The sequence below is a fragment of the Echinops telfairi genome, unplaced genomic scaffold, assembly GCF_000313985.2.
Source record: "Echinops telfairi isolate 266 unplaced genomic scaffold, ASM31398v2 ScPeMD7_60;HRSCAF=208, whole genome shotgun sequence".
Taxonomy (NCBI): Eukaryota; Metazoa; Chordata; class Mammalia; order Afrosoricida; family Tenrecidae; genus Echinops; species Echinops telfairi.
In genome coordinates, this window is record NW_022103958.1 from 6,423,185 (window position 1) to 6,438,854 (window position 15,670).

General features: G+C 55.1%; 1 protein-coding gene across 1 annotated transcript in view; it reads right to left on the minus strand.

The window, feature by feature from the left end:
• The window catches only part of TSPAN18 (tetraspanin 18), a 185,860-nt gene that overhangs the window by 7,428 nt on the left and 162,762 nt on the right, over nt 1–15,670 (minus strand). Inside the window, exons 4-7 of the mRNA XM_004708315.2 lie at nt 12,782–12,854; nt 11,091–11,285; nt 992–1,066; nt 749–847 (exon numbers count right to left, since the gene is read on the minus strand). Coding sequence (XP_004708372.1) covers nt 749–847; nt 992–1,066; nt 11,091–11,285; nt 12,782–12,844 — 432 coding nt within the window. The 5' untranslated portion in view covers nt 12,845–12,854. The remainder of the gene's footprint in view (nt 1–748; nt 848–991; nt 1,067–11,090; nt 11,286–12,781; nt 12,855–15,670) is intronic.

The following is a 15,670-nucleotide window of genomic DNA, read 5'->3' on the forward strand; positions in this document are numbered from 1 at the left end:
CTCACTGCTGGTGCTCACTGCTAGTCCTCACTGCTGGTGCTCACTGCTAGTCCTCACTGCCATCGAGTCCCTCCCAACTCATGCCAACCCTAGAGGACAGAAAAGAATGGCCCCTGTAGGTTTCTGGGATTTTAAATCTTCCCAGGAGCCAATAGCCTCAGCGTTCTCCTTTGAGACAGCTGACCACTGGCCTTGTAGTTCCATGTGTGACCTGCTATGTCACCAGAACTCCTTGATGTCCACATCAGGAGACAGATGCTGAGATCACTACTGAAGCCTCTGGCCACTGCAAGGATTACAAGTGTGGCTGCCACCCCAATTGGCGGACAGTTCATTCAGGGTTGCCTGGGACAAAAGCCCTGACAATCTATTTCTGAAAGATATCAGCCATTGTAAACCTCGCACACAGGGGCCTCCTTGTGAATCCGACTCAGTTCAGTGACAAGTGGTTTTGTTTGTTATGATAATTAGCATCGAGGTCATGACATTCGGATTGGGTACTCGAGTCAGGGAGAGCAAACAGGTTTCATCTTGAGCTTTAACTGTGATCCTTTGGCAGTGGCTGCTCAGTATGCTGTCTGGGTGCCGATAATTCTGAGGTCAGCTCTGGGCTCGGTGGAGTGCCCTGATTGATTATTGATGTCTGCCACGATCACGGGAACTGTGGCAACGGTAGAGGCTGTCAGATGTTGGCTACATGGGGGTCACTGCTGACTGCTCACAGGGTCAGGGGGCAGGTCCCACTCACTGTGATCATGACCGAGTTCCAGGTGGCTGAGAAGACGTCTGTGTCATTGCTGCCCTGGTAGTGCTTGGTGAGTTCTTTTGTGAAAAATTCACGAGTGAGCTGGGGATAGAGAGAGATGAGCTGAGACTGGGCAGCTTGGTGCAGGGCACCCCCACTCCTCCCCTCCCCAGACTGGGGGCAGGCAGCCCTGACTGACAGGGTGCGGAAAGCCAGCCAGGGCCCGAGAGGGAGCCCAGTACGTACATTTTCTCTGAAGAGGAAGGCCAGGATGGCTGCCGAGAGCTCCGCCAGGAAGATGAGCAGGATGAACAGGAAGAACTGCCAAGAGAGGAAGTGGTGAGCCCGGGGTGGGGGTGAGGGTATCTGGGGACAGGCAGGGCTTGCTGCACGTGGGCAGGGCGGTTGCTTACCAGGTGGTGCTTCATGGCACCCCGGGTCAGTCATGCAAACTGACATAAAATACTGCTTGGGTACAAAGGAAACACTTCACCATCATCCACTGGATGCTTCCCATAACAAATTCACCACCTCTGACGCCCAGAGGGGTGGAACAGATATGTGGAAAAGGGACCCACAGACCTACGCCATCGAGTAAGTGGTGCCTTTTTGGCAGGCCGCCTTGTGCAATGCACAACGTGGACAACCCTCCTGGGGAGTCTGGGTGGACACTGCTGATGAACGCCGCCTGCCTCCCTCCCCGGAGCAGGCCTTGCCTGCAGGGGGAGAGTAAAAGCTGTGGGAATCGTGGGCCTCACTGGCCAGCTCAGGACTCCTCTCCCTGACATTTAGGGGGCATTGAGGCTGTGCTGCAGTCCCTGGGTTCTGCAGAAGGTTAAAGAGTTTGGTTGGAAACTACAAGCCTGGAAGTGGGAAGTCTGAAGCCACCCAGAGGCACCGCAGAAGAAAGGCCTGATGATCTCTTTCTGAAAGAGTCAGCACTGAGGCTGCTACCAGGTGCTGCTCTATGGGACACACTGAGGGTCCCCACGGATCATCATCAATCAACCTGATGGCCGTTGGTTAGCACACATGGCCACCGACTGGTCACTTGAGGCTGTGTGTTCTTGGATTCTGGGCAGGTTTCAGGGGGAGCTTCCAGACTAAGATGGACTAGAAAAAAAGGCCTGACGATCTGTTTCTGAAAACCCAGTGGGCTGCAGTGGTCCCGCCAACCCCTGATCATGGGGATGGCCCAGGGCCGGGCAGCTTTCCTTGTGTTGTAGCACGGAGTCACCATAGGACGGGGTCAATTCTACATTACCCGCCATCCAGGCAGATGCCGCCAGCTCAGGGGCCCAGGCAGCTGGTCTTTGGCAGACTGCTCGACTTGCTGGGCCTGCCCGCCCTCCTGTCCCTGAACCTCTCCTTCCCACGAGGAACGGGAGGTGACACTTATCTTCAGTGACAGTGAAAGAGCAGGACTGAGGGGGACACGTGTCCACCAGAATCCGAACACTGGAGGGCCAGGGTCCAACACCTCCCCAGCCCCAGCCCCTTGGCCCCACTCGCCCCGCAGGTAACCGGAACCTTCATGTGCCATGTCCCTCTGCTCGATGCCCTTCCCACTCTCCCTGCTCCGCGCCACCTCCTCAGAACTCCAGCCCAGAGGTGGGGGTCCCCCCACTTTCCTAAGGGATGCCTCTCTGGACTTCCCCAGCAGAGGGGAGCATTCCCACTAGACCCCTAGCTTGAGGATCGGGGCTGCACCTCTGTAGTCTCTGGCACCCCACTGCCCTGGGCAACAGTCATCGCCATGATGAGATGAATGAATGAGTGAGTGAATGAATGGTGGGGATCCTGCTATCCTGCTACATCGTGGGCTGCTGGGAGGACCAGTCCTAGGAGTATAGCCAGCGTGCTCCTCGGCTGCAAGGGTGGCGAGACCTCGTCTGCTGACTTGAGACGGAGGATCGGGGCAGGCTGGTAGGCTGGGAAAGGGCCTGGTGGCTGGTGCGGCAGGCCAGTGATCAAGGGGATGTCTCCCCAAGACACATCCCTCCCGGACACAGTAGCTGTAACAACAGGCTTGAGCACAGCCAGGCTGAGAGCCTGGCATAGGGCAGGGCAGTGTGTAGCGAGCTCTCTTCAGGACATGGGGCGTGGCGGTCACTGCAGCGTGGTGGCAGCTGGAAGCAGTGACATTCGGCTACATGGTGGGCCCTGGTGGAGGTGGGCAGCATGGGGCCGGAGCTGCTGGCTTAGGAACCAGTTTGGGTTTATTATCCAGGCTCGCTGGTGGGCGTGACGATGACAAAGCCTGTGTGACAACGGTGGGTGGCCACCTTACGTGGACACTGACATCATCCTTGGTGCCCACGTGGAGAATGGCTTTCAGGGCCCACGGACCTCAGAGCTGCCCAGCCCACACGGCCGGGCAGGCCTGGGCTTCATTCTCCACTTCTCTGTGCACAACAGTGATGGAGGCCCTGGCAGGGCTGCTGGCATTTCCATTTGGCCGGTGACGGATGGCCATCCGGCTCGCTCCATCTCACAAGGCACCCCTGCCCTCTGGCCCCCGTGGTGGAGCCGCTGCCAGGTCGTCAGGCTGGCAACAAGCAACACTGAGGATGGTTTCCATCCTCGGAACGGCGGCGGTGAGCTGGTTGGAGCTGCTGACTGCGCCTGGGCGGCCTGTACAAACACACTGTTCTCAGGGTGATCCCTGTTGGCAGGGCAGGGTTGACTGAGAGAGTGTGGGCGAGGGGTTCAGCACAGGCTGGCACGGCCCCAGTGCTGCCCAGATGGGGGCTCGGGACCAAGAGCAAGCCTGGTGGCATCCAGGAGATCGGTGCTGGCGATGGACGCTCTCTAGAAAGGTGGGCCCAGCCACCATCTGTAGAGCTCTCTGGATGGGGCAAGCAGATTGCCCTCCACTAGGACTCTAATGGTTTACTGGTGATTCAAACCCACCCAGGGGCACCGCCAAGAGAGGCCTGGCGATCTGCTCCCATGAAGAGCACAGCCAAGAAAAACCTCCAACACAGCTCCCCTCTGTGAACCCAACGGGTTTTTTCTGAACACTTGCTCCGGGGGCCCAGGGAGCCTGGGGTGTAGTGATTATGCACGGGGCTGCTAACGTCGCGGTCAGCGGTTTGAAGCTTTAAGGAAGGAGCTGGTGGGCAGCAAAACGGGTCTCCTCAGAGGAAGGACTCACAGACCCTGCCTCTCAGTGCTACCTTCTGGGGGAGGGCTTGCGTGGGCACGAACAGCCTCTGCCCACTCCTCCTTCTCCAGTGGGTAATATATCTTGGCGCCGCTAGGCTGGGGCGGAGTTCTGAGTGGTGCCAGGGTGAGCACTTGGCTGCAAACCAGCTGCAGTTTGAGTCTACTCAGAGGGGGTTCGGAAGAAAGGCCTGGTGACTTATTTCTGAAAAGCCAGCCATTGGAGACCTTCTGGCGCACAGTTCTAGGGACGCACACGGAGTCCCCGCGACTCGGAACCAGTGTACCATGTGCACCAGCGGTCCTGGCCACGCAGTGTCCCTCTGCTTCTTTGGAGGGGCTCCCCACTCTGGGCTCACCCCCGCCCCCACTCCCGCAAGGTAGGACCTGCGGAACATGGGCTTCACCGGTTTCACAGCGTTGCTGAGGAGGGAAGAATGCGCCCGGGTCTCGGGCCGTGCTCCGGTCTCCCTGTGCGTTTTCCAGGCGTCCTTTCTAACCCCGCGCCCGTGGGCAGGTCTGCGCGGCTCCCCTTTCTAACCAACAGTTACCAAATTTACATTCGCCATGCGCACTTCAGCGCATTGATCTCTGAAACACACTCGTCTCCTTTTATTGCGCGCTTCCCTCTGAGCATGCCTTTGTTAGAACACTTTTAAGCAATTAGAAGCTTTGGATGAGTTGGTTTTTAAAAAGTCCTCGACACATTCGGAGGGGGGCCAAAAAGGAAGCGGGTACGACTAGGTTCCAACAGTCAGTGGTTGCCACGCGCCTGCTGTCCGGTCCGTTGGGACCCACAGCGACCCTGTGCACAGCGGCAGGAAGGACCTCCTGCCCGGTCCTGCGCCATCCTGACGACGGTTCTTCAGTTTGATCCCACGGTTGCAGCCACGGTACCGATCCGATCTTCCTCTTTTTTGATGCCCTACTTCTCCAAGCAGGATGCTCTTGTCCAGGGACAGACAGCTCCCTCCTGATAACAAGTCCAGAGTACTTGTGAAAAGTCTCCCATCCTCACTTCCAAGGAACATTCCGGCTGTCCTCCTTCCAAGGCAGAGTTGTCTGTTCTTCCGGCAGTCCGTGGTCCTTTCAACGTTCCTCACCAACACGGTGACTCAAATCTACTCCTTCTTCTTGGGGCTCCCGTGTCTGCGGCCCAGTTTTTGCGTGCCTATGAGGCGATTGAAAATACTGTGGCTTGGGCAGGGTGCCATCATCCTTAGAGGGCATCTTTGCCTTGCAGTACGCTAGAGCAGTGGTTCTCAACCTGTGGGTCGCGACCCCTTGGGGGGTCAAACAACCCTTTCACAGGGGTCGACTAAGACCATCGGAAAACACGTATTTCTGATGGTCTTAGGAACTGAGACACGGCTCCTCTATTGTCTCCAAGTGGGTCCGCCCACATGCAGCTATGCTGATCTCGTGAGAAAGAAGCTATCTCGACTTCCTTCCGCACTGAGGTTGCCTTTTTACATATACTGTTGCAAAATGTGGCAATGTAGTTTACTGTAGCTATATTAAGACTGTCACCCATGCTACACCATGCTTCAGACAAAAGTTCATTTGTCATTAGAAATAAATATTCCACAATATATAATTACATATTGTTTTTGTGATTAATCGCTATGCTTTAATTATGTTCAATTTGTAACAATGAAAATGTATCCTGTTTATCAGATATTTACATTATGATTCATAACAGTAGCAAAATGACAGTTATGAAGTAGCAACGAAAATAATTTTATGGTTGGGGGTCACCACAACATGAGGGACCGTATTAAAGGGTCGCGGCAGTAGGAAGGTTGAGAACCGCTGCTCTAGGGGCATGTATTAAAGCAGTGGTTCTCAGCCTTCTTAATGCCGAGACCCTTTAATAAAATTCCTCAGGTTATGGTGACCCCATATGTGGGTGTATCTGCATGTGGGCAGACCCCTGGAGATGGATAGAGGAGTGGTGTCTCAGTTCCTAAGTGTTTTCTGATGGTCTTAGGCGACCCCTGTGAAAGAGTCGTTTGACCCCCACAGGGGTCTCGACCCATAGGTTGAGAACTGCTGTATTTAAGGGTCGAGGCATTTGGAAGGTTGAGAACTGCTGACATAAAGGGACCTTTCTCATGCGGTCCAGCTTCTCAGGTTAGTTGCTCAATGCGCAGATTGAGTAATTATGGAGGAGCAGCTGCAAGCCTGATACACACCTGCCCTGATTAGAAACCACTCCGCATCCCCTTGTTCTGAATGAGCACAATGAAGTGTTCCGTTCTCACGAGGTTATCCATAATTTGTCATCATATACACAGCCAAATGCTTTGCAAATGGTGAAAGCACGCCACATCTGTCTGGTGTTCTCTGCTTTCAGCTGAGAGCCACCCGGCCTCAGCCGGGATCCCCCCTGTTCTTCGGAATCCAGGTTGAATTTCCGGCAGCTCCCCATTTATGGCCTGCTGCAACCAGTTTTGAATTATCTTCATCATAATCTTACTTGCATATGATATTAATGATAATTCTAGAAACTTTCTGAATTCTTATGTTAGTCCAGGTTGACTAGAGAAACAAATTTACTGACACTCATATCTGTATAAGAGAGAATTTATACCACAGAGTAGTTGTATATTAAGACAATATCCAGCCCAGTCCCGGCCAAGTCCATAAGTCTAATATTAGTCCCTATGCCCGATACTAGTCCATAAATTCCTCTTTAGACTCACACAGCACATGCAACGATGCTGAATTCAGGAAGCTCACAGGCCAGTGGATGGAAAGTCTTGTAGACCCAGTGGCAGTGGAAGCATCTCAGCGCTGGCATGAGTCTCCATGTGGCTCCTCCAGCTCCAGGGCGCTGGCTGCCATCAGTGTGTCTCCATGTAGCTTGTCAACAGGAATGTATAGCACAGAGAGTGTGTGTCCTGACTCCAGGGAGGAACAGGCGTTTCCAGAATCCTCAGGAGAAGGCCATGCCCACACCCAGTGAGGCCTCATTGGCTATGACCTGATTGACAGGCTAGGCTCCACCCCTTCACGCAAGTTGACAGTGGATTATGTAACAGCTACAATTCTGTTGGTCACCTTTCCTATGAATGGGCACAACTATGGTCAGGTAGCTGCCTTCAAAATTTCTTGACATAGATGAGTGGGTGCTTCCAGCATGGCAGCCATTTGTTAAAACATGAACCGGTTAGTACTCTGTCAATTCCTGGAGCCTTGGTTTTGGCTGATGCCTTTAGTGACGCTTGGACTTCTTCCTCCAGTGCCTTTGTTTCTTGATCACATGCTACCCTTTGAACTGATTGAACAACTGCCACTTTTCTTTTTCTGCACAGTGACTCATTGTGTTCCTTCCATCTTCTTTGGATACTCCTTGTATTGTTCAATTGTTTTTGCCTACAGAATCCTTCGGTAGTGCAACTTGAGATTTCACTTTTTTCTTCAGAATGGCCGAGTGTGTTGTTCCCTTTGGGTGCTCTAATTCCAGGTCTTTGCACATTTCATTCCCATCCTTCACTTTGCCTTCTTGAAGGAGCTCTGTAGCCTAGTGGGTGAGAAATGGAGCTACTAACCACAAGGTTGGCAATTCGACCTTGCCACCAGCTGCGCCACAGGAGAACGATGAGGCATTCTGCTCCTGGGAAGGTCAAAGGCTCAGACACCAACAGGGGCAGTGGCACTCTGTCCCACAGGTCACCAGAGTCACACCTGGTTTGATGGCAGCGGGTCGGGAGCTGTCTTCTTAGCTGTCCTTTGAAATCTTCTGTTCAGGTCTCCTACTCCATCTTTTCTTCCATTCCCTTTAGCTACCCTCCCTTCAAGAGCAAGTGACAGTCTCTTCTGACATATACATAGTTCCTCTTCTGTCTCTTTAATGGCCTTTGGCTTTCTTATTGTGTGCTGCCCTGGATGTCATCCCATGACTGGTTTGGCCTTTGGTCACCAGTGTCCCCTATGGCAAATCTGTTCTTGAGATGCTCTCTAAACTCAGGTGGGATATTCTCCAGGTCAGACATTGGCTTTCGTGGACCAGGTGCAAGTCTCTTTAGCCTCAACCTGAACTCGCACGTGAGGAACTGATGCTCAGCTGATGGCCCTTCTCCATGGGGTCTTTCCACAGCCACGGGAGATTTGATTGAACTCTTTCCACAGCCACGGGAGATTTGATTGGACTCTTTCCACAGCCACGGGAGATTTGATTGAACTCTTTCCACAGCCACAGGAGATTTGATTGAACTTACGGGTTGGAACCGTCCTGGTACATGTGGAAATAGAAAGTTGATTGAAAGAGTACCCTTAGAGAAATTGATCATTAGCCGATTTGCTCATTAGGCTCATTCTTCCTTAGGCGAAGAGGCCCAAGACCATGTGGGTTTTCAGCCTCAGGGCAGAGAGTGCCCAGTTAACCCCCAGCACCAGGCCTCCTTTCTCCAGGTTCCTAAGGTGGGTAAAGCTACTCTCTCTTCACCCCTCTCTGCCAGCAGGTCTAGGAGGCAATCGTGAGCTTCCAGAAGGACCGGACCATCAAGAATGAGACTTAGTACTCCACACCACGAGGGCCAATTGGAAGAGAGATATGGTTCTTCTTGTTTTTTTCGTCATTCATAGTTTTGAAAACCTAGAAGCTCTGGTGCCTTTCCCTAGACACACACACGTACACACTCATACGCACACACACAGACACACAAAATTGTAGCACTTTGCATGTAACTTGAAGGCAGCCGTAGTCTAATTCTGATTAGCAGACCCTGGACCAGTCCTGAGTCCCAGTGTCCCCTGACTCTGACCTGCACTTGCCTCCCAGGCAGGCCCCCCCCCCCACGCTCTGGGTCCCAGAGAGACACGAAGAGAAGGGGAGACAGGGGAAGGTGGGGGGGGGGACGCAACGACAGGTGAGTAAGGCAGGGCTAGAGAGAGTGAAAGAGCGAACTGGGGCCAGAGGAACCACGAACCATCGAGAGAAAGGCAGAGCTAGCAAGGCAGGGACAGAGACACAGAGGCAGAGAGGGAAGAGAGTGGCAGAGATCATCAGATGGACACAGCAGCAACAGAGAGAAAGGAGGCCCCTCGGAGAGGCTGGGAAACCCTAAGATTAGGAGACAAGACCCCAGCGTGGCAGCTGTCATGACTCCCTCCCTGTGATTTGGGGCGAGGAGACAAGACCCCGGCGTGGCAGCTGTCATGACTCCCTCCCTGTGATTTGGGGCGAGTCTCTCTGCACACTGGGTCTCCGTGTGCTCTCCTGTGGGCTTGTCCAGCTGGCAGGCTTGGAGGGAGTCACTTAGCTCGAGAGGACTTAAGTGGTTGGCGAGGGGAGGCCAGGCGTGGCCCCCAGCCTGCTCCCAGCCAAGAGTGCCTGCCTGGCTTCCTGTCTTGGCTTGCAGACCAGTCCATTAACAATGAATGCGCCCTGGAGGAACGAGGTGTGGGGAGGAGGGAGGAAGGCTATCTCTGTGCGCCCTGGGACACACAACCAGCCCTTTCCTAAGGTCCCACTGGGCTCCACCAGCCAGGCGGTGCCACCAGGGGGCGCACGCGCACAGGGTTCCTTTGCCCCTCTTTCCACTGGGGCCGAGCAGAGGACCAGGGCTCCTGTGTCACACAGGTGGCAGCCGGTTTCACGTCCCTCTGGGAGGTGGGCATCTCGCAGGGGGCTGGATGCAAACAGCGGGGTTTCGCAGAATCTCTGCCTGCCAAACACTACTGGAAAGCATTGTTGTAAGGCCTCTAGCTGAGCGCTACACTCCAGCTGCCACCCAACTCCAGACCCTGCCCCCAGGAGCACCTGAACGCTCTCCCACCCACCCACACATGTCTCTAAGCCTGGCTGCTTTTAACTTGCTTGTGAGGGGGCCTGGGCTCTACCCAGAAGTCCTTTCCACAGGACATTTCAGGGGAGGAAAGACCCACCAAAGAGCACGGAGAACGAGATACCCACGGCTGCCTCCTCAGGGCTCCCACTGAGAGCCGAGCTCAGAGAGAGAAACACACTAGGTCAGAGTCACACAGTTAGGGGAGGGGCAGGGGGCACACTCAAACCCAGGCCTCCAGCTGTCTGTCCATGAGAGAGGGGACCGTCTGCTTGGTCTCTGGTGCATCCCCGGGCCCTAGCACACTGTAGTAGGCACCCAAGGATCCCTAAAGTAACAAATAAAGAGCCATACACCATATCACCTCCATTTTAGAACTGGAAATCTATGAAGTGATGTGATTACCCCCTCCCCCGCCAGCTAATCATCTGAGGTCTCTTATCACTCAAACTCCCTGAGTGTATGCCAACTCATAGCGACCCTGTGGGTTTCTGAGACTGTGTCTCTTTACGGGAGTACAAAGCCTCGTCTTTCTCCCACACAGAGGCTGGTGGTTTTGAACTGCTGACCTTGTGGTTGGCAAGCCCAATGCATAAGCACTACACCACCAGGCAGGGCTCCTTTCACCTATCGTTCTAGAAGGTTATATACTGTGTTAGGTGCTATTGAGATGGTTCCGGGGCAACCCTATGTACAACGGAAGGAAAGACTGAATGGCCCTGTGCTATCCTCACGGCCATGGCCACGCTTGCAGCCACGCTCGCAGCCACTGTGTCAGCCTATCCGAGCTCTGAAGAGCTAATCAGTAGAAAAGCGTCCTCTCAGTCCACCCTGCTTTGGAGAAGCCTGGTGCTTCAGACTGGAAGGAGAAGGCCACCGCAGTGCCACCTAGAGGCTGCTCGCCCAAATTGCAGGCATAGATCCTGTGCTGAATCTGACTTCAGAGGCGGGGGGGGGGGCCCAAAAGCCAAGGTCAGTGACTGTGAGGTCAGGGGGTGAGGGGCCTTGTTTCAGCCCTCAGTGTGAGCTCCCCAGAGTTTGGACACCAGTGAGGTGTCATGAGATCAAGGGCCCTGGCCGAACTGGAGGGATGCAGTGACACCTAGTGGAAGAATGCAAGGGACGTTATTTCAAGAACCCAGCACCCAAGGGACCAGTGAGGACCCTGAATGGCCTGTGGCTGTGAAGGTTGTACCTCTGTCTTCATCTGCGACTCCCTGTGGGGCTCTGGGCAAGTCGCTCAACCTCTCTGATCTCACCCCCTCTTGTGGCGCTGATGGAAGTTGGCTGAGTAGAAGAAGGGCTAGCAGGGTCTGCAGGTCAGCAGCCCCCTACCACAACCGCACCCCTGCCCCACTTGCTCCTCCCTGCCCCGCCTCTGTACTCACAAACAGCAGCAGACACTTGTTCTCGCGCACGGCCCCGCAGCAGCCCAGGAAGCCGAGCAGAAAAAGCAGGCCTCCCATGGCCAGGAGGATGTAGGTGCCCGTGATGAGCAGGGGGTTGGTGGCCACGATCTCCCGGAAGCCGGTGGGGTCCACCATGACCCAGATGCCGACACCCAGCAGGCAGACTCCGCCCAGCTGCTCCCCAGGCCCGTCGGAGGAGGGAGGAGAAGAAAGAGGCAGAGCTGAGGTCACACACTCCCAGACAGCACGCCGCGTCCCCCCCCCCCCCAGGACGAGCCCCCACCCCAGCCAGGCCCGTCATCACTTCAAATGCATCCGGTTTCTCTGCCCTCATGTGGAACCCACACTGCCACCTCCGGTGTCCTACCCTGGGCTGCTACGGACCTCGGGGCCCTCCCGGGCCATGTCTGCATTCACTGGACGCCACCCTCTCGTCCAAACCCTCTCGCTCTACACAGGGGCCCAGAGAGGGCAAACTGCTTGCTGCAGATCACACAGCAAGACCGAAACAGGACTAGTTTGAACTAGACCCAGTGATCTATCTCTGGAAAACCAGGGCTTAAAGACCCCATGGCCACAGATGTGCCCTGACATGTGTGGAGCTGGGTGAACTGCGTGGCAGCTGGTAGGGATTGCCAGACCTTTCTGCCAGGGTCCCCGTGGGTGTACCTCCCTGTGAACTGAGTGTGTTCACTCTTTTACCACCAGGGGGCTCAAGACCAAATCAAGCTCCCTGCCAATGAGTCTGCAAAGACTCACAGCGATCCTGCGGTGCAGAGCAGACTGCCCTGTGGGTTTCTGAGACGAACTCTTTACCAGGGTAGAGAGCTTCCTCTTTCTCTAGCGGAGCAGTTAGTTTTGAACTGCTGACCTTGCAGCATAGCCCACTACACCACCAGAGCTCCTGGTGATCCGAAGAGGTGTTTGAAACCCCTCTGTGCCCTCAGAGGAGCAAAGAGCCCTCCCTGGCAGTGCGGGTACTCTACTGCTAACCACAAGTTCAGCGGTTCAAACCCGCCAACCACCCCTTGGGAGAAAGATGTGGAAGAAGCTAGGCTAATGAGGGGCGGCCACATTCCAGGCACTTGGTCACCTAAACCTGCTGGGTTTTCCAAATAACCTGTGCAGGTCAGTACAGGGGGCTTCAGAAAGTTGGTGGGGAAATGGAATCAAAAGATTGGGGAATTTTTCCAAGAACTTTTTGAAGCCTCTTTGTTATTTAAGAAACATAGACACCAACGTTCGGGGACAGACAATGACTTTCAAATCTTACAGCTGGTAAGAGACAGCGCTGGGATTTGAACCCAGGTCTCCCAGTGCTAGAGGCGGTTCTAATCACAGCAGGAGGCTTTGCTGGCTCAGCCCCTCTGACTGCTGTGTCTGTTGGCAAGGGCTGTGTGTGGCTCCCTTAGGGGACCCCTTCACCGCTCTCCCCATTGGGGGTCATATCCAAAAACAGGGGCTGAAGCGGAGCCCCCCCATTGCCAGGGGGCAGAGCCAGCTTGGGTCTGTGTGTGCAAAGACCCTCTCCTATGATGGGATGTGGGTGGGTGGGGGATCAAAGGGGGAACTCTTGGGGACAGGGGCTCCCCTTCACGACACCCTTTGTGGACAGACAGACCTGCTTCTAGCCCTGTTCCAGCGCAGCCCTATGCCCCAGGAATACTCACAAATATGAAGAAATTGAAGACGAACATCAGGTACTTCATGCAGCTCAGACAGTCACCTTCCATGGTTCTCCACCTAAGGAACAGCAAGGCAGCCTCAGGTGCCCTGCTGCGGCCCCCACAAAGAAAGGATCCCTGTCCCCCTTCCCCAGCCTCACCCCACAGGGGTGGGCAGCAGCCAGCCCCACAGCAGGTGGTTTAGACCCTCTATGACAGGGCTCAGAGCAAAGGGTTCTGGGAGCGGGTTGGGCATGAGGGAGTTGGAGCGTTTTCTCCTGCTCCATATCAGGCTGCTCCATCCAATCTCAAACGCTGCCGGGAGGCTTCTACTCAGATGAATTCGTAGCCGTTGAAAATGCCAAACAGAAGGTCCCACTGTCATGGACCCCAGGGTTTCAGGATGAACCTCCACTGCGGTTGGATGAAACCCCAAACCGATGCCCCTGAGACCAGCTTTAATTTATAAATGAAAAATGTCCGCGGAAGGCATCTTTCAACCAAGCCACAGTTTGGGTTCACCAGCAGAGAACACCGGCCTTGAGCCCTGGGGTCGGAGTGGATTCTTCATTGAAAGACGAGACTCTGCTCCCAGCAGACCCCCAGCCGCAGACCCCGACAGGTGCACTTCTGCTCTGCCCTCTTGGCTCACTAGCAGTCGGAATTGACTCGATGGCCGTGGTTAGGGGCTTGGGGGGCTGTCAGCATGGTGCTCTTTTAAGATCTACCTCTAGGGGGAGCAAATTGACCGTGAGGCTGGGAGAGCTTAGGCAGGAAACAGGGGCCATGGGTGTCAGTCACTGCGGGGGGAACAGTGCGGAAAAAACAACCCCCTCAAACCTCACCCAGCTCACTGCCATTAGCTCAATTCTGACTCCCAGTGACCCCAGAGGACGCTGTAGAACTGCCCCTGTGGGTTTCTGAGGCGGTAACTCTGTGGCAGCAGAGGGCCACCTCTCTCTCTGAGGAGCGGCTGCTGGTTTCAAACTTCTGACCTTGTGACGGGCTCTTTGCTGGCTTATTATCAGGAGTAGATCACCAGGCCTTTCTTCCTAGTTCATGTTAGGTCAGAGACTCCACTGAACCCTCCCCAGCCCCACGGCAGCGGGCAAATGTCCCCTAGCAGATGGGGGCTGTGTGTGTGTGTGGGGGGGGGGGACGCACCGCCGGAATCCGACCTCAGAGACAAGGAGTCAGCCTCAGGACCGCCACAGCCAGCCCACGGACAGAGGAGGGGGCTTCAGAAAGCTCGAGGGGACCTGACCGTCCATTTCCTTTAAATCCCCTCTTCCTCCAGCTGGGCTGCTGGGTTACAGCCTCGGACACCCACGGGGTAGCTGTACCCTGTCCTCTAGGGTCCCCTGAGTCCACACCAACTGGATGGCGTGAGTGGTGGTTTGGAAGGTCAAGCGTACCGCAGCATTACGAACCCTCTGCCAGCTGGCGGAAACCACCGGCGAGTGACCCGGACAGGAAGTGAGCACAGGCCCTTGGAGGGTGGGCATCAGCGGGCGTGCCCAATGCAGGGGTGCCTGGACCACCGGTTCATAAAGCGCAGACAGCGCAGTGCAGTCAAATGAGGTCAGAGGGGCCTTGCGGGCCAGGGAGTAAAATGACGCAGGGCCAGGGAGGGCGGGAAGATGGAGGCAGGCGGGGAGACAGAGATGGAGCTAGCAGTGATGCAGGAAGCCAGAGACAGGCCCAGAGAGACACTGGCAGGGTTGGATTCAGGGGGCTGGCCGGGGGGAGCCCAGACACGGGGTGGCAATTGTCTGCTTTTCACCTGGGCGGTTCTTTGAGCGTCAGCAGCATGGGGGTCTACTGGTCAGAGGGGTTCTTGTATATTCTTTTATTGGTCCAGCATGTCCTATAAAATGCCCAGTGGCTACAGGGAGTCCACCGGGGCAGCCACATGTAGACGCTGTTTATGAAAACCTGTTCCACTGACGCACACACTCAGCCCGACTGTCTCGCTGGACAGGGACCCATTATTGCTAATGAAAGGTTCCCTGCACCTGGGGCCACGCTGGCTGGGACAGCCTGCCAGGGGTGCCCACCTTCTGCCCAGCTGGTAGCTCCTGGGTGCCCTCCCTGGGACTGAGTGGGAACTGCAGCTTCTGTGAGACACTTGCACCACTGGGCATGGGCTTTCTGGAAGCTGTGTGGTCGGGTGGAGCTGGTGAGCTAGGAGGGGGCATTGGAGGTGGGTGACACACACACTTGGATGCTACGGGAGTCCCAGAAGGGATGGCTCAGCTGGAAAAGAGCCACTAAGGTCTGTTTCGTCAAACTCTTGGTCCTCTGCCCCCACAAAAAACGAAACGAAACAAAACTCTCTGCCCAAACTTCTGACCCATCGCAACCCCGTGCGAGAAAGTAACACTGCCCCTGTGGGGTTCTGAGACTGTAACTCCTCAGGGGAGTGGAAAGCCTCCTCTTTCTCCCTCAGAGTGGCTGGTGGTTTTGAACTGCTAACCTTGCTGATAGAAGCCCAACGTGTAACATGATGCCCCCAGAGTCCTTACCCTTTCCCCAGAAACCCCACTTCCCAGGAGAGAGACATTTGATCGTGGAAAGAGTTCCTTAGATTTGCATAAAGATTGCCAGAACATTCAGCTCCCAACATCAGAATGGAGGTTTGATCTACAAGCCAAACATGCACAGGTGGTGTGGCAATCACTGATCCATCGCAGCCCCAGGTAACTGCAGAGTGCAGGGGAGCATGGGTATTCCACGAGGAGGGAAGGGGAGGTTCTCTGAGTCTGTCCAGATTTCTACTTATCAGAATAGTAAAGGGGTGGTGGATGAAGACTCCTTCTACCCACTCAGCCACTCATGCATCCATCCACCCAACCTCCAATCACTCACAACCACCCACCTACTCATCCACCCATC